Source organism: Daktulosphaira vitifoliae, unplaced genomic scaffold, assembly GCF_025091365.1.
Source record: "Daktulosphaira vitifoliae isolate Bord-2020 unplaced genomic scaffold, ASM2509136v1 Scaffold_1, whole genome shotgun sequence".
Taxonomy (NCBI): Eukaryota; Metazoa; Arthropoda; class Insecta; order Hemiptera; family Phylloxeridae; genus Daktulosphaira; species Daktulosphaira vitifoliae.
In genome coordinates, this window is record NW_026099572.1 from 3,059,692 (window position 1) to 3,087,152 (window position 27,461).

Below are 27,461 nucleotides of genomic sequence, written 5' to 3' on the forward strand. Positions count from 1 at the left end.
GACCAATAATTTGTGTACAAAATTTGTTTTTCTTTTTAATATTATTCTATATTATTATTATAATAAATTTATGAAATCACAAAAAAAAAAAAATAAAAGAGGAAAGAGGAAAGCTACATAAACTGGAATAGGTTGTGTATGGATGGAATATTCAACATTATTATTTTAAATAATTAAAATTTAATATTTTTTGTAAAGGAATTTAGATATTACACTTCATTAAAAAATCTTAGAAAAATATAAGATTTCAACAAATAGTAATATTACTAGAAGCTTTTATGACATCATATAGTTTATTTAAGTATGATATCCATAGACGATAGGAAAATAAATTGTAATTTTCTTACTCTTACAATATATTTTAAGATAATAAATTATACGTACAATTTTTTTGAATTTATTGTGATTAAAATATAATAATTTATCTCTATTAACTTTAATACTATAGTCTTAATTCTAAATAAAAATAATCTCAGGTTTTTTATACGGAAATATCTTTAAAAATTGAAATAAACTTATTGCTTTATTGTTGATTTATTCTTAAATAGTGGTTTAAAAGATGTATTGACCAAACATTATTTCAATATAAATTATGAAAAATATTACTTAGTGCTTGTACATTGATATTAAATTAAAAATTTTAACAAGTAGAAAATAAGAATAAATATCTTTTATTTTTGTTGGAAACTGTAAGTTTATTAGATAGTTAAATTTCTGAAAAAAATGTCTCTTTATTCTTTTTATAATTTCATAAATAAAAAGTGTTAATTAGTTCAGATAGCACTCTCATTAAACATCCATAAAACCAACAAAATAATAATAATTACCAACAAAAAACAAATCAGTAAATGTATGCATTGGCGCAACTAAGAATTCTAGGGATAAACAGCTGATTAAATAGCCCCTAATTTTTTTTAGAAATCTATATTTATTGGTAAAATGTTTCCAAGGGTGAAGATATAAGTTTAGCTTACTCAAAAATTTTATTCTAGTTACGCCTATGATTATATAGGTGTTACACGAGGTGTTAATAAATTGTCATAAAAAAATTAATTAATTTGTCAGAACTCTATGGATCACTCTGTAAATAATTTTTCACATTATTCAACATCATCCAATACTAAATTAACGTTTTCAGCATTTTTTAGGTATTTCATTTTGTGTTCTTCAAAGAGTTTTACAAGTTCTTCAACAAATATTTTGTGGTACTTTTCCACTTCTTTTTTTGATGGATTTGAAACTTTAGGAATATCAATCGGTTTTCCAACTGAAAATAATATATATCTTGTATTAAAACAAGTACCAAATAGAATTTTTCAAATCATTTTTGTCAAACTGTTATTGAGCATCAAAAACATTATTTTATTAACATAAATAATTAATAAATTTTTAGTCGTTATAGACTAAAATACCCAGCTGAGGGGGGTCGCGGCACAGTGGTGACGTGGCATAGATGGATCAAGTATAATGATATATGACAGTGATTAAAATCACTATAAAAAAAAAAACGCTTCGATGCAAATCTTTAGATAGTGTTTAATTTTAAAAAATTGGTGGATTATTCCAAAAGCTACATGATCTGCTAGTTCATTATTAATATCCTAATTAAGATAAAGTATTTCGAATGAAAAAGGGATTATTAAAAAATATTATTTCTTATAAAAAAATAATGTTGATCCATACACTTTTAAATATGTCATAGCATTATAAAGTTAAAAATGTAAAAAATAAAATCGAGAATTTTCACATAATAATAGCATTTGGTAGCCATTTTCACCGTGAAGATAAAATAAAGTACGAAATTTTTTTTTCGCATAATAAAGTAGATTACATTAACTTTAATTTAAGGTATAAATAAAAGTGTTAGACTTTCCGGAACAGTTTCAAAATTTAAGTTGAAAAAGTAAATTTTTTGTGAAAAAGTTGTCATTTTAAATCCCCCCCTGTGGGCAGGTAAAGGGTCAGATATAAAAAAAATATATACCAAATGATAGGTAAAGACATCATGCATCTATAAAAAAAAATTATATTGATCCATACATCTTTCAAAAAGTTATAGCATTATAAAGTTAAAAATATAAAAAAGAATTTTTATACAAAAATCGTACTTTTTTTATAAACTTTGATGTCTGTTTTCACCATGAAGATAAAATAAAGTCCGAAATTTTTTTTTACCATAATAAAGTATATTACATTAGCTTTAATTTAAGATATATATAAAAGTGTCAGACCTTCCGGAACACTTTCAAAAGTTAAGTTGAAAAAGTTCTACTTTCTATATGCATTTTTATGTTTTGAATCCCCCCTGTATTTAGGGAAATGGTCCGATTTAAAAAAACAGTATGTCGAATGAAAGATCTATATAAATACTACTTCTCATAAAAAAATTGTAATGATTCATACATTTTTCAAAAAGTTATAGCATAATAAATTTAAAAATGTAAAATACAAAATCGAAAATTTTCACACAAAAATAGCATTCGGTAGCCATTTTCACCGTGAAGATAAAATAAAGTCCAAAATTTTTTTTTTTCATAATAAAGTATATTACCTTAGCTTCAATTTAAGATATATATAAAAGTGTCAGACCTTCCGGAACATTTTCAAAAGTTAAGTTGAAAAAGTTAATTTTTTGTGAAAAAGTTGTCATTTTAAATCCCCCCTTGTGAGCAGGTTAAGGGTTAAATTTATGAAAAAAATATACCAAATGAAAGGTAATGATATTATGCATTTATATAAAAAAGAATTATATTGATATGTTCATTTTTGAAAAAGTTATGGCACTTTTAAGTAAAAAAAATTGAAAAAATTTCGAAAATTAGCGATTTTTAAATTCGTAATTTTTTTGGACGTGTCCTCACATTTACAAGGAACGAGGGAAATTTTTTCATTTTTTCAGGGTAATGTCTTCGACTAGATACAATTTGTGATCTTTTGACGTATCATTGAAAGAAATCGGTTCGGTGAGAGCTGAAAAAAAGTGATAACAGACAAAAAAAAAAAAAAAAAAACACATCTTAGTAAAACCAATTCCTTCTCAGCTTCGCATCGAAGCTAAAAACTATACTTACAACAGCTATACAAAAGTGATTATTTTAACGATAGGCATCCATTTTGTCTTAAAATAATCATTTTGAGAAATATTTTTGTATTTTTCAGTTACATACAATTTTTGATTTATTTACTATTTATTAAAATAGATTATAAAATAGAAAATTATCTTTTTATTAAATAAGAATTAAGAAAATTACTGATCGATAACAACGTTTGATTAAGTTTTTTGGAAAATAGCCACATTTTTATACTTAGGCAGGAGATGGAGCTGAGAGAGCTGACTGAGAAATAAGTAATGATAATAATAGCAGCATTTACGCTTTACTTCTAATTTATTTATTTATTTATTAGGTAAACCCTTAAGCTCAAGTACAGTAACAAAGTTAATGTATTCAATAAAAACACGATAAGCATAAAGATATAATAAAGTACATTAGAAGTATAGAATAAATGACAATAATAGAGTTCAATTTATAAAATAACAAAAAAAGTGTACAAGGTTTTAAGACACAGTTCATTCCTAAATTCTTTGGTATTCCTAGTTAAAAAGCCAAGAATTCTTAGAACATTCGCGTAGACATAATTGACATGAGACTGAAAAGATAAATTGGTTTTAAGTACTGTCCCCAGAACTCTAACAGTATTAATTTCCTCAGTGAGATCTTCATAGAATCGATAGTCGTTAATTAACTTAATTTTTGAACGGAAAAAAGACATTTTGAAACATTTAGAGGTGTTCAGTTTTAACCCATTTGAACAGCACCAATCACAAAATTTATTTAGATCATCCTGAAATTTTTAATGATGATCAAGTATTACAACATTAGCATAAAGTTATATAAATATAAAGTTTAAAAAAACTCAGCACAGTGGGGTCACAGCACAGTGGATATGGCATAGTTGGGAAAAGTATAGACGATATCTAACAGTGATTAAAATCACTATCATAAGAAATGCTTCGATGCAAATCTGTATATAGTGTTTAATTTTAAGAAATTGGTGGATAATTACAAAAACAACATCAACTCCTGTTTTTTTTATTATATCCTGATTAGTGGTTCTTTGATTTAAAAGTATAATATATGAATAAAAATTTATTTAACATATATTTAATATATATTTATTTTTTAATTTAATTTTGAATATATTTTTTTACTTTTAAGGTGTATAAAAATTTAAAGGTCTTGATGCAATACTTTTCAAAAAAAAATTTCTGTTACTTAAGAATGAATACACTGGAATATAAGGAAGTTTCATCAGAATCAGACTTACAAAAAAAAAAGTAAACAACATTTCATAAATATTGATTTTGATACTTCATAATATTAAATAACACTTTTATGCGACTATACTCAGAAAAAATATTTAAATATCTCTAATATACATATAAAATTTGGGTAAAATCTATGGTAATAATTAGGCTAAATCTTAACCTATCATAGGAAAATAAAATTACTAAAATAGTATAAATTATTTATAAAAACATAAAATAAAAAACTAAATTTCATCATTTATGAATCAAAATTAATTTCATAATTTTTATACCATTAAGAAAAGCTTAATTGAAAGACACTACTGTTACCGATTCGGCAAGTGTTCGTCGCATTCGTGGTTCGATAAAATTGGCAATTTAAGCTGATTTAAATTTTAATTTACTCGACTTAAAAAAAGAATAAAAATTAAATAAATTAAACTTTATATTCTATGTCAATTAGATTTATACAATATTCATAAAAATCAGTGTTTCCCCTTATAAGATATTTCAAAATAAATTAAAATACAATAATAAGAATATTAACACAAAAATAGCAAATTTTTAAATATGATAGCCATTTTCACCATGAAGACGAACTTAATCTCTGATACGATCACATTTGCATGTGCCCATATCTCTGTCTCCCATAACATCGTTGTACCGTTTAATAGACATATTTATATAATTAACACAGTGACATACAACAATACTAACAGACTGCACATATAAACACNGACTGCACACATAAACACTTTTTGCAATTCACGGCCAATGTGCCATAATAAGATATCCCTATCGACAGTTGACATTTTACCATCTTCGCGATCACTACTTTTGCTTGATAATTAACTTAACTTCGCTACCCCGTATATTATAGTGTGTGTGTGTGTCGCCGTCAGCTCCCTGTTGGATTATAACATCTCTAGGTGTCCAGCAGGTTGTATTATCTATTTAATATTTCAATTGCTTAATAAATATTTATTTATATCGTTGTTAACCTAAAATGTTATATATATATATTGTAGTACGACCCTTGGTAGTTCCTCTAAGGGAATATAAATTAAATAGGAAACTTCAGTACCTAAGGTAGATATAGCCTAGCCAGCTATCCCCCGTTGGTCCCTTAGAATACTGTTGACGGGCATTTAGGCTCAACCCCTAAATAGCGACGTAACATCTCGAAAGTTTTTTTTTCGTAGTAAAGTATATTATATAAGCTTTAATATAAGATTAAATAAAAGTATTAATATTTCCGAAACATTTTCAAAAATTAAAAAAAGAGATCAATTTGTATGGAAAAATTGCTTTTTTAAATCCTCCCTGTGAACGGTCAAGAGTTAGATTTAAAAAAAATTTATATCATATGAAAGGGAAATATCTAAGGTTTCAATATAAAATATAATTATTTTGATTTGTTCAATTTTCAAAAGTTATGGCAGTTTTAAGTATTAAAAAAATCGAGCACAGTAGAGACGTGGCTTAGCTGGGTCCAGTATAAATGATATTTGACTATGGTTAAAATCACTATCTTAAAAAAATCTTCGATGCAAATTCGTAGAGAGTGTTTAATTTTAAAAAATTGATGGATTATTTCAAAAGCTACATGATCTTCTATTTTCTTATTTCTATCCTGATTACAAGTTTTATGATTTATAAGTGTAATATATGAATATGAATATATTTATAATATATGAAGGGAAATGGTCCGATTTAAAAAAACAAGTATGTCGCATTGAAGAAGAGTGTAAATAATACTTGTCTTAAAAAAATTATAATGATCCATACATTTTTTTAAAATTTATAGCATAAATTTAAAAATATAAAAAATAGTTTTATCTTTGATGCGAAGCTGAGATGGTATTAATTTAACTATGATGTGTTTTTTATTGTCATTACTTTTTTCAGCTCACACTGAATCGATTTCTTAACAAAGCATCAATAGATCACAAATTATTTACTTATCATACACATATATTAACCACAAATAATATTAACATGAATAAGAAATTTCTCCTCACGAGGGAAGACTTGAGTGATGGGATCCTTGATATTTATCGAAGTTATTGAATCTAAATGAGATAAAAATCAAATGATTTGAACATTTTTTTCTAACTTAAAAAAATGCAAAATATTATTGTCACAGACGGATTCGAAGCTCATACCCTAAGCATGAAAGACAGATGTGTTACCGATTTGGCAACTGATCGTTATTTTCGTAGCTTGATAAAAATAGCTATTTAAGCTGATTCAAATTTAAAAATTACTTTTTCGACTTTAAAAAAATAAAAAAATTTTCTTATGTCAATTTCTTATGTCGTATTAATTTTATTCTATGTCAACTAAATTCTATAATATTCATGAAAGTCGGTGTATTGCCCTTGTAAGATATTTTAAAATACAAAATCCAGAATTTTAACATAAAAATAGCATATTTTTGAATACGGTAGCCATTTTCACCAAGAAGAAAATGTATATTTTGAATTTTTCTTTTTTTTTTTCATAGTAAAGTATATAGTATAAACTTTAATTTAAGATTAAATAAATCTGTGAATATTTACGGAACATCTTCAAAAGTTAAGTTAAAAAAGTTAATTTTTTGTAAAAAAGTTGCTATTTTAAATCCCCCCGTGAATAGAATAAGTGTTAGATTTTCAAAAAAAATGATATCAAATGAAAGGAAATTACCTAAGCTTTCATATAAAAAAATATTATTTTGTTTTTGTTAATATTTAAATATTTTATGGTAGTTTTATATACAAAAAACATCACGATGGGAGCTGATTTTTTTTACAAATATTACATTTATTGTGTTAATTTCGGTGTCAATTTACTCATAGACGATAAGGTGTCGGGACAAATTTTTTTTTTTTCATTTTATAGTACATGACATAACCTTTGATTTAATATATGTTTAAAGAACCCGGTATTTTTAGAAAATTTTCAAAAGTTAAGATGAAAAAGTTCTATTTTTTATACAATGTTTCAAGTTTTGAACGTCCCCTATATAAGGGGAAATTATCCAAAAAGTATGGCAAATGAAAGATGTGCTTATAGTGAATTTAGTAAAAAAAATTTGTGCTGATACATACATTTTTTGAAAAGTTATAGCATTTTAAAATTGAAAATTTTAAATCAAAAATTTTAACACAAAAATACCATTTTTTTTAACTACAGCAGCCGTTTGCATGTTTCTACATAAAGTGTCGGGACAAATTTTTTTTTTAATTTTATAGTACATGACATAACCTTTGATTTAATATATGTTTAAAGAACGCAGTATTTCTAGAACATTTTCAAAAGTTAGTTTTTGTAAAAAAGTTACTATTTACATCAAATATATCACATATATATCAAATATATAACATCAAAGCAATCACAGAATTTAAAACTCCCACCACCCAAAAAGGCGTTAGATCATTCATTGGAATGTGCTCATACTACCGCAAACACGTAAAAAATTTTTCCAAAATAGCCAACCCATTAACGGACTTAATAAAAGGAGACATTAAAAAAATTAGTTGGAACTCAGAACATGAAAAATCTTTCGAAATGTTAAAACAAATACTAACAACTCAGCCACTGCTTAAACATTTTGATGACAACAAAAAAACATTTCTGACCACAGATGCATCAATAGAAGGTCTTGGAGCTTGCTTAGAACAAGATCATAATGGAACTTTACTCCCAGTTGGATTTGCCAGTATAAAGCTACAGAAAAATGAAATAACTTATTCTTCGACAACTCTTGAACTACTAGGCCTTTGCTTCGGGGTACAATATTTCAGAGAATTCCTTTGGGGAAGACACTTTACCGTCTTTTGTGACAACATCAGTATGCAATATTATAACAACCTTAAAATACCCCCCGCCAAAATTGCCAGATTAACACTCAAATTATTAGATTTTTCATTCGACATACATTATAAAAAAGGAAAAGAAAACAAAGTAGCAGACGCCCTATCAAGAAATCCAATAAACAATATCTCCATAGCAAACATTCAAGATACAACAGAAGTAAACTTACCGGATATACAAATTTCACAACTCCAAGATGATTTTTGTAAAAATATAATCGATGCTCTTGAAAATAAAGATGTTTCTTCGAAATTCAAGAAAAAATCCAGGCAATTTATTATGAAAAACAACCTACTTCATCACAAAAAATTTCTACCAAACAAAACTACAGAATCAACGCTTGTAATTCCGCCAAATTTAGTTAACAATATTTTAAAATCATACCATGAATCAATACTAGGAGGGGGACACACAGGCATATCCAGAACCATTCATAAAATTCAAAATAAATATTATTGGCCCAACATAATTAAAGACGTCACTCAATTCATAAAGTCGTGTCCAAGCTGCCAAAAAAATAAAATACAAAGTGGAAAACCCATTGGGAAATTAAACCCAATACCATTAACTAACAAACCTTTGGACCGTCTAACATTTGACTATTTAGGGCCACTAACCAGTAGCAACAAAAAAAAATACATTATTGTGGCTGGATGCAATAACACCAAATACATGTTTACAAAAGCAGTAGTGTCTGCAGATGTCGAATCAACTATCAAATTCATCATACAAATAATAACACAAATGGGTTGCTTCCAATGTTTTTCCAGTGACCGAGGAACCCATTTCAAAAACGAACTCGTCAAAAAAACATTGGACAACTTGGGTATTAAACAAGAATGGTCCACTTCATATTCACCCCAGACACAAGGTCTTGTGGAAAAGTTTAACGGAACACTATGTGCATCACTCAGAAATTATATCGAAAACAATGAACAACATAAATGGTCCTATTATCTACCATACATAACTTTAGCATACAACTCTACACCTCAAACCAGTACAAATTTCAGTCCATTTTATCTATTACATGGCTTTGAACCGATCTTTCCGATAGACAACAAAATATTTCCAGAAAACATACCTTATGATTTATTGCAATCGCTAAAAATCTTACAAAATATTCGTGACAAAATTCCAGAAAAAATTAACAAAATCCAACAAATTCAAAAAGAATATTATGACAAGAAGCACGTCATCATGACTTATGACCCTGGTGACTTAGTTTTAGTTAAATTTCCATTCACTGAACATGGTAAATCACCTAAATTAGCCCCGAAATTTCGCGGCCCATTCAAAGTAATAAAAAAGATCAATGACTTAAATTACAGAATTTCACTCTTCTTAAACAATAAAATTACAGAAGATATTGTGCATGTCAGAAGACTAAAACCATACTATCATAGAAACGCTTAGCAATACAACTACTGCATACTAACACAACACATACTTTTTATTATTCACAATATTCCCCAATAATGCACAACACTCATTCTATTTACCTCTTAATTTTTGTTTCATGTTTTACTTTATTTAATAATGTTACAGGATGAACACACATTTAAGCTAAAATATAGCATACTTAATGTAATATTTAAATTTTACATTAGTAGCCATAGATAATGAAACCATACTAATATGTTTAATTTTTTAATTTATTTGTTTTATACCTTTTGTTAACTCATTGTATGACAGGATGATCAAGTTACTATTTTCATCAACCATCTTCTTCACACTCTTCATATCTCTCAACGCAATCATTGCCTACGATTGCGCAACAGACCACCAAAACATAACGTCGTTTAGTAGCCTATCTGTGGGCACATGCGAGAAGCCTATCATTCAAACAAACCAAACCATTCATCGTCTCAAACTCCTTCAAAAATCTGAAAACCAAAATATTCTGTACAAAACCTGCTTAATATCAGCCAATTACCTCATATTAAAATGCGCCACCTTTGGGGACCTACAAGCTCTCCCCAACGGATATTACTCTGAAATTATAGAAATTGGTAGCGCCAGATGCCACCAACTCCACAACAAACTAACTTTCGAACTACCGATGGGAGCTATTATTCAAGGACTCAAAATCAACCATACAACAAGAGCGTCCCACACAATAGCCGGATCCCTTGATAGCAAAGGCAATTGTGACGGTACTACATACATTACCCCTAGAGGAACGTGGCATAAAGCGATTGTCCAAGCAAAATACGAAATTACGCTAACGGAGGGATTCACAACAGCTAATTACCACGACAACTACATCACATTATCAAGCGGCTCAAAATTCAAACTGTCGGATCAATATGGTTTTGACTCCTTTAAAGGAGAGGTAGTATGGAGTGTGACAGAACTATCATGTGATACTGAATACGATACATTATATGACGGCCCAGCCTCACTATTTCTCACTAAATCACTGACGGACAGCAAGGCAGATATAAAAACTTTTGTGGCTCAAACAGAAGGCATAACGTTTGCCCTGCGATATATAAAAGACATATCAATCTGCAATACACCAATGATTCAGACGGAACATCCAATGCTATTTATATTAATGGACCAAAATCACATTAACGACATAAAACCTAAAGCTCCTTCTCCTCAAAATACTGACCTAATTGCCTACGTCAACACGAAATTTGTATGGTTAGAACATCACATGGCAACCACCTTATCTGACCTATATACCGACATCACTATTAAACAATGTGCTCAAGAAAGGAATCAATTACTCCACAAACTGTCATTAGCATCTTATAGCCTAACCGAGTTCGCCCACTCAATATGCAATAGTCCGGGATGTATGGCCATAAACAGCGGTGAAGTAATTTACCTTATTCGATGCAAACCTGTAGAAGTCCAAATAGCACAAAAAACTTCTTGCTATCATGAACTACCCGTAATACATCGCAATGACACCTACTTCATGGTTCCGAAAACTCACACACTCCAAAGATTTGGCACCCAAATAACATGTAATACTCTACTTCCGTCAGCTTACTTCTTTAATGACGAGTGGTTTGGACTAACACCACAATTAGTTGATATCAAATCACCGCAAATATTAAAACCGGATACCACATTCACCTGGACATATAAATCTCCTCATCATTTGATATCAGCGGGAATATATTCCAAGGAGACCATGACCGCCTTTCAAAAACACCTAATGTTTCCCCACGAAGCAACAGCAATCCAAAACAATATCGCGCGGCAAACATTAGGATACGACATGTCTGATCACCGATTGAATCTTTACCAGCTTATCGATCCCAATACCATCAGCAACCTAGTAGAGAACAAAATTTACCAAATGTGGGGCTGGTTCAGTTCATTTGGATCATTCATGTCTGGAGTGCTTGGAATTATCTTTATTTTCAAATTAATATCCACAGCACTAAATGCATTCATGAATATCACACTTCTGTATAATACATTTGGATGGAGTGTAAGAATCATAGGAGGCTTGTTTAACAACATTACACACTATCTAATGCACAATCATCACAAACAGAACTATAACAACTACAAAAATGAATTATCAACAATACAAAAAACCACAAACAAAGAAGCACCAACAAAAATCACCATCCAACACTCCCCCTATCCATTACTACAAACTCAATTCATTCCAGACACTCAGTAAACAAATATGCCCACCACAGAGACTCTACTATTGACGTTATGCAACTTACAACTACAACAACCAAACATTCATCCACAAAACTTTAATTTTTTTTTCTCTCAAATACATACATTTGTGTGTTCATAATTTTTTCTTATTGTTATCATTATAAACCATAAACCATTATATCATATATGTATTACAAATTATTATTATCATTATCATCTATCATAACTATCATTATTATTACTGTAATCATAAATCACATATCAATTTTCTTTTTATTGAAATCATCTATTTTATTACCATCATTATATATTTTTTTTTTTTTTTTTTTTTTAGAATGTGTAACACACATTGTATATAACAAAATTTTACTTAAACCACAATTTACTAACACTAATCTTATATATATTCGTCACTATCATCATTATTAACTTTTAATCAATGTAACAATTTTCTCATTACAAAGATTATATTTTATATTTATATTTTATATTTCATACTTATATTTTGTATTCACATTTTATATTTATATTTTATATTTATTTAATTTATATTTAAGATCACTTATATTTTATTCATATTTTAATCCATTATTTTTTTTTTTTCTTATATTAATTACTAACACACATATTACAAATGTTTAAGATTTTTTTTACTAACACATACTTTACACATTTATTATTGTTAAAATTACTAATATTATATCCAACATATCCCCTATTTTTTTTTTATTGTCATATAAACTTCCCCTAGCAATTTAAAAACAATTTATTATCAAAAGTAATAGTACCACACAACCTTTGATATAATTCCAAAAAGGCACTCAACAATTTATTTATTTTTTTTTACCTTTATTCTTTCAATATTACCATCTCCAACTTATCAAACCAATTTATACTTTAACATATAAATTTAATCTGTTATAAATCAAACAGATAATTTTTTTCTATCACTCTACACCTTCCATATCAACAAAAAAAAAAACCTCCATATTATATAAAAGTTATGAGGACACAACACCTAAAAAAGTTGGGGCGGATGTTGTAATAGGCCCTACACACATAAACAATCTAGTCTTCTGTTTTCTTCTTATTCACTTCTCAACACATATAGAAATTCTTTTACAACACAATATCTTTTCACATAACATATAAAACACAATAAACACCGTCTATCCTCTAAAACACTACTCCCACGATCACGCCACAAACATCCGCTCCTTCAAAACACTTACAAAACCCTGATCAATAACGTATCATAAAAATGTAAAACCCAATAAGAGCTGGACGATAATCATACACATCTGTGGAAGGGGATCCGGGGAATACAATAAGAATATCCCTGGGCACATAGTCCTCGTCCTGTTCCGATCCAACCGATTTACGATCACGTCGCGATCATCGTCCGGCTCTCTTTCGCCTTTTAAACCAATTTTGTATTTTTTTTAGTTTTGTTTGTTTTTCCTTTACTATTATTGTATCATGTGTTTTTAATAATAAAATAATCAAAGATATTTTTTTATACAAATTGGTTATTATAATTCATACTTTCTTTATTGTTCCACGAGTAAATTATTGTATCAATGAGGATTATATGATTAAGGTAAGAACATCCCAATTTATTGTGCATGTATTTAAGATAGCAAGTGACCCTCGAACAACACACCCGAATCAAAAGTAACTCTCACTTACACATTTTTTTACACCAACAATAATAATCATTCCGACACCTTTTAATTTTTAGAACACTATTCCTTATTTTTATTTTTGTTTTACAACAGTTGGATCAAGTATTATGATATCTGACAGTGATTAAAATCACTATAAAAAAAAACGCTTCGATGCAAATCTTTAGATAGTGTTTAATTTTAAAAAATTGGTGGATTATTCCAAAAGCTTCATAAACTGCTAGTTCCTTATTAATATCCTGATTAAGATAAAGTATGTCGAATGAAAAAGGGATTATTAAAAAATATTATTTCTCATAAAAAAATTATGTTGATCCATACACTTTTCAATATGTCATAGCATTATAAAGTTAAAAATGTAAAAAATAAAATCGAGAATTTTCACAGAATAATAGCATTCGGTAGCCATTTTCACCGTGAAGATAAAATAAAGTCCGAAATTTTTTTTTCGCAGAATAAAGTAGATTACATTAACTTTAATTTAAGATATAAATAAAAGTGTCAGACTTTCCGGAACAGTTTCAAAAGTTAAGTTGAAAAAGTAAATTTTTTGTGAAAAAGTTGTCATTTTAAANAGTTATTTTTTTGTGAAAAAGTTGTCATTTTAAATGCCCTCCGTGGACAGAAAAAAGATCAAATTTACAAAAAAAATATACCAAATGATAGGTAAAGACATCAAGCATCTATAAAAAAAAAAATTATATTGATATGTTCATTTTTGAAAAAGTTATGACAGTTTTTAGTAAAAAAAATTAAAATAATTTCAAAATTTATCGATTTTTAAATTTGTAATTTTTTTGGAGGTTTCCCTCATTTAAGGGGAACGAGGGAAATTTTTTCAATTTTGAAGGGTAATGTCTTCGACTAGATACGATTTGTGATCTTTTGACGTATCGTTGAAAGAAATCCGTTCGGTGAGAGATGAGAAAAAGTGTAACAGACACAAAAAATAAAAAAAAAAAAAAACACATCATAGTAAAACCAATACCTTCTCAGCTTCGCATCGAAGCTAAAAAATAATTAAGAACAAAAAAAATTGTTTTAAATTAATACTGATTTTGATTATTAATATGTTAAAAATAAGCATAATGACATATTTAACCAATTTTTTTAATCGTTTAAAGTTGATTTTCGTAAATGTTTATAATGAAAAAAATAATTTATTTTACCATAACTATTAGCTCAATTGGCAAGTTTTATGAGATTTTAAAAAAATTATGAGAATTAAAAAAATTGTATCGTTAAGATTAATTTGCAGTCAGAAAGTTTTATAATTACTATTTATTGTAAATATATCAGAAAAGCTCAATATTTTTTTGCGTTTTAATAATAAAAGATAACTTAAATAGAAGTAATAGTATTATTTTCCTAGTAACTTTTGTTGTTTGAAAAGATTCTACAATTGAAATATTAAGAACTTAATTAATTTTAATGATTTACTTTAACTAAATGAACCAATCAAAACAAAGTTGTTAAAAAGATTTACTCAATTGAGCATATTATAAAATTTGATTATAATTGTAAAAATCAATTGTTAATTCAGGAGAAAAAACATCATTTTTTTTAGAAATGATTTATATAGCAACATGTTACAAAAAAATTTGTAATATTATAGTCTTGTAGTAGCACACACAAATAGAGTAAAAAAATTATTAAATTACAAAATAAAATGATTTAATTTTGTAGTTGAAACCTATCATATCAAACTTCATTCGTTAATAAATATTTTGAAAACATTAGAAATTANATTATCATATTAAACTTGATTCGTCAATAAATACTTTGAAAACATTAGAAATTAATGATTTTAATTGTCTGTATGGAGAAAATTGTATAAGTAACTGTTTAATTGATAAATTAAAAAAGGTCAAGTTAGAGCAGAGAAAATAAATGATAGTCACAAAAAAATATCTTCTCAGCTTTGCATCGAAACTAAAACTTAAAATATAGTAAAATAATTTTAATACGAATAAGAAATTTCTTCTTNTAAAATATAGTAAAATAATTTTAATATGAATAAAAAATTTCTGCTCGTGAGTTCTTCACAGTGATGGGATCCTTGATATTTATTGAAGTTATTGAATCTAAATGAGATAAAAATCAAAGCAGATGAAAATTTATACTAACTTAAAAAGAATTAAGAAATAATGCAAAAAATTCATTGCCATACGCGGGTTGGAACCTCGTACCCCAAGCATGTAAAACAAAAGTTTTGCCATCTCGGCAACTGCACGTTACTACCGACGGTTGAAAAAATTGGCTATTTAAGCTAGTTTAAATTTTAAAGTTATTTTTCTCAATTTAAAAGAACCAAACAAATTTAAATAATTATAACTTTCTATGCTATATTAATTTTAATTTATTTATAATATTCATGAAAATCTGTACTCCCTTTGTCAAGTATTTTAAAATAAAATAAAATACAAAACCCAGAATTTTAACACAAAAATAGCAAATTTTTGAATACGGTAGTCATTTTTACCATGAAGACAAATCCAGAGGTCAAATTTTTTTTTTCAAAATAAGTATATTATATAAGCTTTAATTTAAGATTTATATAAAAGTTTCAGTCTTTCCGGAACATTTTCAAAAATTAAGTTGAAAAAGTTAATATTTTGTAAAAAAGTTACCATTTTGAAACCCTTCCTATGGGCTGTTAAAGGGTCAAATGTTCACAAAAATATATAAAATTATAGGTAAATATCTAAGGTATCTATAAAAAAAAAATTATATTGATTCAGTCATTTTTAAAAAAGTTATGGCAATTTTAAGTAAAAAAAATTGAAAAAATATAGAAAATTAGCGATTTTTAAATTTGTAATTTTTTGGGGGATTTCCCCCGTTTACGGGGAACGAGGGANTTGTAATTTTTTTGGAGTTTTCTCCCGTTTACGGGGAACGAGGGAATTTTTTTCAATTTTTAAGGGTAATGTCTTCGACTAGATACGATTTGTGATCTTTTGACATATTTTTCATCAAAATCGGTTCATTGAGAGCTGAGATTGAGTGTATACAGACAAAAAAAAACACATCATAGTAAAATTAATAGCTTCTCAGCTTTTTGAATTTTTACATAAAAATTACATATATCGTTAAATTTGACGGCAATTTTTCCATAGAAGAAAAGGTCTCGAGAAAATTTTGTTTTTTAATTTTAGTAAAGTGGATTTAGACCATTTACGGGAATATGGGCAAAATGTTCAATTTTTAAGGGTAATATTTTCAACTGGAACGATTTGTAATCTTTTGATGTATTGTTGAGAAAAAATTGGCCAAGTGAAAGCTCAGAAAATGTGAGGAGACATAAAAAAAATAAACACATCATGGTAAAATTAATACCTCCTCAGCTTCGCATCGAAGCTAAAACATTTCGAGTTAAACGTTTTGTGACATTTTTAAATTCATTTTTTTTTTAGAATCTTTGAAATATTTTAATTTATAGTTCTTGTGATAGTATTGTTTTATTTGTTTAGATTTATCATAGAAAATATTATTAATGTATAACCAATTATACAACCAATTAATTTTAAATTACGCTGAATTATAGAAGGTTAAAAGTTGAAAGTTGTATGGATATAACATTTTATAGCCATATACCAATAAAAATAATACATCAATGCTTATCAGATTAGCGTAATATCTGTTTTCTTTTGCGTCATAGGCTCAACTAGATTATAAATTTTAGTAAAGTTAAATTTACTTTAATCCAATCCATAGCATTATAATATATATGTATATAATTTTAGTATTCCGTCAACAAATATTTTAAATTTTTTTATAAAAACTCTTTTAGGTAGGATTTCTTTTTAAAATTTAATAAAAATTAAAACTTTTTTTAAATAAAAATGCGGTGTTAAAATTACCTTATAATTGAGTGTTCTTCGTAATAATATTTTTTTAATGGATAATTAATGTAAAAATATATAGTAGTGATATGAAAGAGCAATTTAGTATCGACATCATTTTTTAATTTTTACAATAAATGTTAAAATAGTTGAGAGCAAGAATATATCAAAATATAAAATAACAAAAATTATTTAAAACATTCTGTAACAAGAAAGTTATCGATGTAATATATTCAATAGCAAAAATTGTATGATATCCAAAGAACGCTCTTATTTGAACATGTGCGTTTAAATATTCTAATTCAAAAAGTTGTTCATTAATGAATTGTCAAGTGTATAATAACAAAAAATGGGTTTATTTACCAACGGTTACAATCGGATGTCTTCGAGGAACCATACCAAAACTATATTGAAAAATTCCGCGGCCATTGGGCATAAATTTAATATCTTTCATTGTGAATATTTTTAATATTTTATCTCTAATTGTATTTGGTTGTAGTTTTATCTTTTCATAGACATAATTTTCTCCATATGAAAATACAGGTACTAAAGATGCTCTGCGATTACAAATAAACAAAATATAAATAATTATTATTCCCAATTTAAATGTCAATATAAATAATGAATCAAAAATATTTCTTTAAATATGAAATTTTGTTTAATAAATTCAATTTTTTTTAAATTAAAATACAGTTTTTGAATTTTTTTATAATTTTTTATGTTTTGGAACAATATTTTTATTTTGCATAGATATAAAACGAAAATATTCCTGCAGAATTACATTTAAAATTAATTTTTAAGTAAAAAACTAATTTTTGTATATTTATTTTTACATGTATATTAAAGTGGTTCTTAATTTTCAGTATTAGAATTTTATCAGCCCTACCCCCTAAATCATTTCATATATGTACAAAAAAAGTGCACAAAATTTGGAGTATATTGGTTAAGTTCAACACGTACCCCCGCCATTAAAGTTGAAGAACACTCTTTGATGAATTAACCATGTTTTTTTCAGTTTTTAATTTATATTTCATTACAATTTATTCATATAAAAATATGCGTAAACATAATTTGTAGAAAATTTAATAAATAACATTTTTTACTCTACGTAGTTTTTTGATTAATATATTTTTATTCAAATAATCAAAGATGAAGTATAAAAAAATTTAACCTAAAAATATTTATTTAAAATTTTTTATTGTATCATTTAATAACTATTTACCAGAGGAAATATTACTTAATTATTCATTAAAAATAGTAAATACTAATTTTAAAAATTGAATTAATAATTAAAAGTAAATTTTAACTTATTTCAAAATTAGAATGGTTTTAAAATCGTTGATTTCAAACATGTGGGATATTTACGACGATAATTTTCTACAACTTAAAGCACAAACCTTTTTTGGTCTTCTTTTTTTGTTATAATTGTATTGAATTCTTCCATAAGTTTAACTCTTCTTATGACTGTGTCATTAATAACACGAAGTGTCTTAAAAATTTCGAGACCTTTTAATTTAATTACTTAATTATATAAAACATTAATTATTTTACTTATATCAGAAGTATTGTTTGATTTTATAGCTACAACCATTTTAGTTTTAGTTTCAACTATTAAATTAGTATAGAAAATGCTAGTGCCGATGATTTGAAAGCTAAGTACACAAATGTTCACATAGTTTTTTTAAAGTTATCTGAAATATATTATTATCAATCTCTTGCTAGTTAATAAGACTTCTCAACAATTTAAGGACTTGAGAAGGTGCTAATGATACAATAAGGTGCACCAAAACTATGTTTTTAATATATAATCGAATGAGAAATATATAAATATTTTCAAATGAATTTTCATCCTTTTTTGATAGTTTAAATTGATCACGAAATATAAACATTTTTAGTGAATTTATGACTTTAACATCCAACGAGCATAATGCATTGCTCCAGGATATTAAAAATATGTGCTACGAGTAAGAGTACTACCAAGAAATACAATAGCTAATTCCAGCAATACTGTATAATCGTATATGTTTTGAGTTTTGTTTAATTGATCCATATAAAATTCTAATATATTTAAATATTTTTTCAGCAATATTTATTAATTTATCAGTATCCTCAATATTATTGTAATAATAATATTGATAGTAATTATCGACGGAATTTAGAGCTGATATTTTTTCACTGTTTACAGTGCACTCTAAAATAAATCAAATTTATGAAATACATTAAATTAGTTGGTTTACAAATTCAAATTTTATAATTCCAATTATAACTTAATTAATTATTCAATTCAATTTCTTTATAAGATCATTTTTTTCTTTTTAATTTTGTTTCCAACCGCTTTTCTGTTCTCTCTTCATTTTTTTTTAATTTTTGCTAAGCGTACAGCAAACACTGCCTATTTTTCTTAGAGATAATAAAATTACCGATCTAAGGTAATTTAGTCCAATATCAAAAAGATTATCCAACTTCTCGATAAAATCAATTTGTGTTTTTTATATTTATTTCTGTTTCTCATTATGGACGTTTCTGTAAAGTTCTATATTTATTATAAAGTGATTCAAAAATGTTAATATAATTGTACACTTTTGCCAAAATACAGTGATCTCTCAATTAAAAACTTAAGCACTTTTATGTAAGTTTGACTTTACGCACAATAAAAACTCGTATAGCTCGTCTTTTTGAAGATAATTTACTTCCAATCATTTAATTAGTTACTTTTGATTAAAAAAATTTTGTCTTGATCACATAAGATTATATTTTATTTTGATGTCGAAGCCATATTGAAAACTATACTTTATTTTTAAGAAAAATAATATCTTCGACTGTCTTACGTATTACTTTAGTTTATACAATAACACTGATAAATGCGCTCTAATAGCTTATGATATTAAATAGCGTGAAAATTATACATTTTTGTTATCGCTTTTAATGTAAGTTTATTCATAGAAATACCATTCATAATTATTGTTTATGTTTAAGTATAATCCTAAAATTTCATATTATAGAACAACTAGTTTGTTAGTGAAATTTAGAAATAATTTTTTTTTTAATATTAATTGTTTTAATGTTATATAATCAATGAATTTTATATACTTCATTTTTAAAGATGTTAAAACTACTTAAGAAGGTAAGACTGAAACAAAAAAAATCATCTATATGTTGGAAGATCACTATTGTATATTTCAAAACCACCTACACTATTAAGATAAAAACAAAATATATTTTTTCAATAATCTAAAAAGTTAAGTTTATTGAATAAAAAGTGTTTTTAGGAAACAATTAAAATTAGTTGTTTAAATAACGCGATATAATTTAAAATATATAATGTCAATCCAACCGTACTTCAAATTATTAATTTGAAAAACGGTCTTGAAATATAATTTATTGAGTTCTATTTTACCCAGTTTTTAATGCGATACGAACAAATCCTTTTCTTTTATTAACTACTAAGTGAATTGGACCGGGGTATGAATTTAACGCTTCTGCTACTCCACCGACTAATAATACAACTGCGTTACCTTTTTTCCCTTTTAATAAGTTTACTAAACTCTTTTCAGATGCCTCTCGAAAACCTATCAATAAAATACAAATATTGTGATATTTATAAATGTTATTATAGAAAAATCTATTTATCTTTTAGTATTTAAAGTGCCCTTTTGACTTACCCAGTCCAAGACTTAATTCTCGATGTAAAGGAAGATAAAAAGATAGACTTAGAGTTATAATGTATGATTCTAATCCAGGGAAAAGTGTATTAAATGTACTTGCATTTGTAACAAAGTTTGAGAATACTCCAGGGCAAAGCACACCATGAGGAAAAGTAGCGAAAATGTATGATCTTTTATTACTAAGCTCGTGTGTTTTAACTAATGATACAGGAAAATATCGCCTGTAGTAAGACCATAATGTCCAATTGCGAATAAATGAAAATCTGTAAATTAATAAAATAGCTAAATTAAACTTTTGAAATATCAGTTAAAACTTTGCGTTTAAAAAGTTGAAAAAACCCAGCACAGAGGGGTCGCGGCACAGTAGTGACATGGCATAGATGGTTCAAGTATAATGATATCTGACAGTGATTAAAATCACTATCAAAAAAAAAACGCTTCGATGCAAATCATTAAATAGTGTTTAATTTTAAAAAATTGGTGGATTATTCTAAAAGCTACATGATCTGCTAGTTCATTATTAATATCCTAATTAAGATAAAGTATGTCGAATGAAAAAGGGATTATTAAAAAATATTATTTCTCATAAAAAATAATGTTAATACACTTTTCAATATGTCATAGCATTATAAAGTTAAAAATGTAAAAAATAATTTTTTTACAAAAATCGTATTTTTTTTTATCCACTTAAATAAAGTCCGAAATTTTTTTTTAGCGTAATAAAGTATATTACATTAACTTTAATTTAAGATATATATAAAAGTGTCAGACTTTCCGGAACACTTTCAAAAGTTAAGTTGAAAAAGTTCTATTTTCTACATGCATTTTTAGATTTAAAAAAACAGTATGTCGAATGAAAGATGTATATAAATACTACTTTTCATAAAAAAATTGTATTGATCCATACATTTTTCAAATAGTTATAGCATAATAAAATTAAAAATGTAAAATACAATATCGAAAATTTTCACACAAAAATAGCATTCGGTAGCCATTTTCACCGTGAAGATAAAATAAAGTCCAAATTTTTTTTTTTCATGATAAAGTATATTACCTTAGCTTTAATTTAAGATATATATAAAAGTGTTAGACCTTCCGGAACATTTTCAAAAATCAAGTTTAAAAAATTAATTTTTTGTGAAAAAGTTGTCATTTTAAATCCCCCCTGTGCGCAGGTAAAGGGTCAGATATAAAAAAAAAATATACCAAATGAAAGGTAATGATATCATATATCTATATAAAAAAGAATTATATTGATATGTTCATTTTTAAAAAAGTTATGGCACTTTTAAGTAAAAAAAAATGAAAAAATATAGAAAATTAGCGATTTTTAAATTTGTAATTTTTTGGGGGGTTTCTCCCGTTTACGGGGAACGAGGGAATTTTTTTCAATTTTTGAGGGTAATGTCTTCGACTAGATACGATTTGTGATCTTTTGACGTATCATTGAAAGAAATCGGTTCGGTGAGAGCTGAGAAAAAGTGATAACAGACACAAAAAAAAAATTAATTAATTAATTAATAAACACATCTTAGTAAAACCAATACCTTCTCAGCTTTGCATCGAAGNAATAAAACCAATACCTTCTCAGCTTCGCATCAAAGCTAAAATATTTGAAATTTTTAATGTACTACAAATTCTTTCAATTAAAAATGTATTTATATTTTGCGCCTATAGACTAATTGTAAGATTAATTTTTAACTCGTTATTGATTGAAATTTACTTGTGATTATATTATATTTTATTTTTTTAACTTTGATGCAAAGTTGAAAAGGTATTAGTTTTATGGTGTTTTTTTTTTTTTTTTTATCTCTTGCCACTTTTTCTCAGCCCTCAGCGAATTTTTTTCAACGATACATCAATATATAATAATAGATACTAGTTAAAGATATTTTCATTAAAAGTTAAAAAAAATTTTTTGTTCTATGTAAATAGGGTATATCCCCAAAAAAATTACGATTTTTAAAATCGACATATTCGACATTTGTTTAAACTTTTTTTTCTTAAAACAACCATAATTTTTTTTTAAAAAGGAACGATTCAAAATTAGATTTTTATATTGATATATTAGGTACTTCACTTTTATTTTGTATAATTTTTTGCAAATCTGACTCTTTACAGAGAGATTCAATTTAACTTATGAAAATATTCCAGAAATACTCTGATCTTCAAACGTAAGTTAAACATTTTAACATGTTAAAGTAAAGTTTATGTTATGTACTAGATGTCCAAAAAAAAATATTTGTTCCGCAAACTTATCTTCTAAGTACAAAAACTTTTTCAACATAATTTTTAAAAATGTTCCGGAAATATTCCGAGTATTGAATATATGTCAAATTAAAGCTTTTTTAAATAATAGAATTTAAAAAAAAAATTTAAAAACACATTTTCTTTTATGGAGAAATGGCCGCAGAGTTGTTTAAAAATGTAATTTATATATAAAAATTACCGTTTATCGTGTTAATATTTTGAAAATTTGATCCTTTACCAGCCCTCAAGGAAGATGTAATGTAGCAATTTTTCCACACAAGTTAAGTTTTTTCAATTTATTTTAAAAAGTATTCCGGTAATACTCTGAGCTTCAAACATATGTTAAATTAAAGCATATGTTACGTACTATAAATTTAAAAAAATAATGTTGTTTCAAATGGCAGCCATTTTCATATAAAAGATATTATGTGCAAAAGGCTACTGTATTTAAAAATATGATATTTTGTGTTCAAATTTCATTTTATTTTTGTTTATTTTAAAATACTTTACAATAGCTTGCCATAGTAATGAGTCCACCAATTTTTATATTTGTTACATGAATCTAACACATCTTTTATCTAATAAAAGATAATTTATATCTAATGAATACATTAAATATAAATTTAAACTTGTTTTGCCTTCTTAAAGTTAAAAAAGCGGTTTTAAATTTTTTAACTAGCTTAAACAGTTTTTTTATCAACTTATTCATATAATGCATAGTGGCTACATTCTATATTATACAGTCTTATACGCTTAGGGTACGAAGTTTAAACCTCACCAGTCAAAATAACTTTTTTTGAATTTTTTTTTAATTTTTTTTTGAGATGAAAAAAAAAATTCAAAGTTTGTTTGGTTTTTATCTCATTTAGATATTCAATCTATTTAAGTTATTCAAACTTCAATAAATATCAAACATACCATTATTGTAGTCTCTCCTTATGAGAAGGAATTTCTTATTCATATTAAAATATTTTATTACATGGTTTTTTTTGTGTCTCTCATTCATTTTTCACAGCTCTAACTTTTAATGATAAATACATCAATAGAAAACGATTTTCATCATGTTGAACTTATAATCAACAAATATTGAAAAAATTCTTTAATTCTAACAATTTAGACAAATATCTCAACATTTCCTTAATACTAGTGTTCCCTGTAGATAGGGGATAAGAATACTTCCAGGTCGACAGCCGGCGTAAAATTTTTGTCAAAAAGTATGACAAAAATGTATGTATAAAAGTATGAGGAGTCTTGAACAAAATTCGTGTCAAGTGGAAATTTAGGATAAGGGTGGCCAACCCTAAGTATTTGGGATTAAAGCTAGGAAAAAGAAGATCTCAAAATTATGCTACTTTAAAAATTATTCTTTAAATTAAATATCTCCAAATTAATAGAAGTATAAAATTTGTTTTTATATTGAATTACACAGTAAAACCATATCACTAAAATATTTTTTAATAAACATACACCCCTATATACTTTACTAAACCAATATTTTCAATTTGATTTAAAGTCTGAAATTCTATATTTTCTTTTACCTATTTTTTGACATTATTAGAAAGAAAGTATTTACACATGAAAAATTTATTTAAAAAAATTATTTTGATAAAGCTATTATTGACTTTGAATATGTTAAAAATAATCTATGCAAAATTTAAATTCAAAAGGTCATTTTTAACTTATATTTTTAATCCCTTAAAGTTAATTTTCATGAAAGTTTATAATTAAAAAATTTAAATTAAAAACTTAGTTTTAAATTGAAAATGTTATGACGATTTCAAAATTGTATTTTAGCTTCGATGCAAAGCTGAGAAGGTATTGGTTTTACTAAGATGTGTTTTTTTTTTGTGTCTGTTACCACTTTTTCTCAGCTCTCACCGCACCGATTTCTTTCAATGATACGTTAAAAGATCAAAAATCGTATCTAGTCGAAGACATTATCCTCAAAAATTGAAAAAAAATTGAAAAAATTTCCCTCGTTCCCCGTAAATGGGGGAAACATTCAAAAAAATTACAAATTTAAAAATCAATAATTTTCAAAAATTTTTCAATTTTTTTTACTAAAAACTGCCATAACTTTTTTAAAAATGAACATATCAATATAATTCTTTTTTATATAGATGCATGATATCATTACCTTTCATTTGGTATATTTTTTTTTTATATCTGATCCTTTAACTGTCCACAGGGGGGATTTAAAATGACAACTTTTTCAACTTAACTTTTGAAAATGTTCCGGAAGGTCTGACACTTTTATATATATCTTAAATTAAAGCTAATGTAATGTACTTTATTATGAAAAAAAAACCCAGCACAGGGGGGTCGCGGCACAGTGGTGACGTGACATATTTGGATCAAGTATAATGATATCTGACAGTGATTAAAATCACTATCATAAAAAACGCTTCGATGCAAATCTTTAGATAGTGTTTAATTTTAAAAAATAGGTGGATTATTCCAAAAGCAACATGATCTGCTAGTTCGTTATTAATATCCTGATTCAGATAAAGTATATCGAATGAAAAAGGGATTATTAAAAATTATTATTTCTCATAAAAAAATTATGTTGATCCATACACTTTTCAATATGTCATAGCATTATAAAGTTAAAAATAAAAAAATAAAATCGAGAATTTTCACACAAAAATAGCATTCGGTAGCCATTTTCACCATGAAGATAAAATAAAGTCCGAAATTTTTTTTTTTCATAATAAATCTATAAATCATAAATTTATTTTATCTCCATGGTGAAAACAGACATCAAAGTTAATAAAAAAAATACGATTTTTATAAATCTGACTTTTTACTTGCCTACATTATTATAAAGATAGTTATAATACGACTTCTCCTAAAACACTTCTTTATATTTATTTTCAATTTCAAGATTTATTGTTTTAATATAAGCTTTGTTTGTTGTATTAGATCATTACTGTTACTATCATAAATTAATTATTTACCTATCAATTTTTACTTTGAGATAATGTTATAAAATGACCTATTTAATTATCATCTAATATTAATTTATATGTATTTAACAATTAAGATCTTTATCGTGTTAAAAAAAAATAATACATTAATTATTTATTTTTTTATATATTTAACCCATTAGCATACAAAAAATGATAATTTTTTGAAATATACAGACAATCTGGTAAAAAATAATAATTACTTTTAAAAAAATATTTAAAATTTTAATGGAAGCTAATTGAGTGTATAACATTAAGTCAAATTTAAAACATTAAAACCAGTACCATTTAATAAAAATTAGGGGTACATGACATGACTCAGCTACACTACCTATTCAGTTACCAAAACTTCCAGTTTAAATTTTAAATTACAAATTTTAAAAGTAAAATTTACCCTATGTCAAATTTAATATATTTATATGGTTATTTTGTAAGAACAAGATTTTAGCATTCATTATAATTTGTTTACCTTTTTTTATCTGTGCATGCGGTATTTCTATCAAGAAAAATCCATATAATGTATAAAATGCTGATCCACCAAAATCTAGTGGCTAATGTAATGTATAACAAGCTAGTACATCCTATAAATCCTGTGAAAACTACAAGACTGATCCAAATCGCCGCTGCTAATGTTTCGAGCCTGCGGTTTAATGGTACAAAAAGTGGTGCGAACTCCACTTCCATTAATTTAGTTTTCATAGTCATTACACAAGTGCGTTTTAACAAAAATTTATATTAACTGAATTGCGAATAGGTTTGAAATTAAAACTAAAGAATAGTTTAGAATGCATGGATTGTTAGAACAAACTAAATGAAATCGTGTGTCAGCGATTAAATGTATTATACAATAATTTACACTACATCAATAATGTTTAGCTACTACAGTATTACACTATGTGTACCGATTTCAAGATAGTGTTTTTATTTAGCGTGAGTCAATAAAATAGACCTTTGTGTTATTATTGTGATAAACGAAATCAACAAAAATATTGCCAATGTTTATTTTTTTTAATTATTTAATCAATTATCATAATACTTATGATATTATTAAATTCTTAAAAATTTATATTATGCTTTTTAGATAGAAATAATAAAGTTTATATGACATATGAATTGTTTCTATAAAAGTAATTGAACAGATGATTTTTTGATGTCTTATTTGCGTAGTAGGAAAAATTTAATGTGATAGTAGTGATTTAGATTATTTGGGAGTTGATTGTAGAATATATTTCATAGGGATATTATCA

At 26.0% G+C, this 27,461-nt stretch overlaps 1 protein-coding gene across 4 annotated transcripts; it reads right to left on the bottom strand.

Moving 5' to 3' along the window:
• Window positions 1-592: 592 nt before the first annotated feature.
• LOC126895788 (2-acylglycerol O-acyltransferase 2-A-like) lies at window positions 593-27,105 on the bottom strand. 4 transcript variants are annotated; one of them, XR_007701721.1, is made up of 6 exons: window positions 26,684-27,105; window positions 20,996-21,261; window positions 20,731-20,902; window positions 17,697-17,890; window positions 17,352-17,630; window positions 1,151-1,267 (listed from the first exon to the last, which is right to left on the bottom strand). XR_007701721.1 is itself a non-coding variant. In XM_050668018.1 (5 exons), exons 1-5 carry the CDS (start codon window positions 26,917-26,919, stop codon window positions 1,101-1,103), a joined length of 1,035 nt encoding a protein of 344 aa, XP_050523975.1. In that variant the 5' UTR covers window positions 26,920-27,102; the 3' UTR covers window positions 593-1,100. The 4 variants fall into 4 exon arrangements, 3 of the variants coding, with proteins under 3 accessions (XP_050523975.1, XP_050523977.1, XP_050523976.1); XM_050668018.1 differs by lacking the exon at window positions 17,352-17,630 and having other exon boundaries at window positions 593-1,267; window positions 26,684-27,102; XM_050668020.1 differs by lacking the exons at window positions 1,151-1,267; window positions 17,352-17,630 and adding an exon at window positions 3,432-3,843 and having other exon boundaries at window positions 26,684-27,102.
• Between the last annotated feature and the right edge of the window lie 356 nt (window positions 27,106-27,461).

Excerpts from the sequence above, each read along its gene's own strand:
- LOC126895788 (XM_050668018.1), bottom strand. The coding sequence starts at position 26,919 with ATGACTATGAAAACTAAATTAATGGAAGTGGAGTTCGCACCACTTTTT. Across the intron at positions 20,903-20,995 it reads AGAATTAAGTCTTGGACTGG|GTTTTCGAGAGGCATCTGAA; the intron begins GTAAGTCAAAAG and ends TTTTATTGATAG. Across the intron at positions 17,891-20,730 it reads CGTATCGCATTAAAAACTGG|AGCATCTTTAGTACCTGTAT; the intron begins GTAAAATAGAAC and ends TTGTAATCGCAG.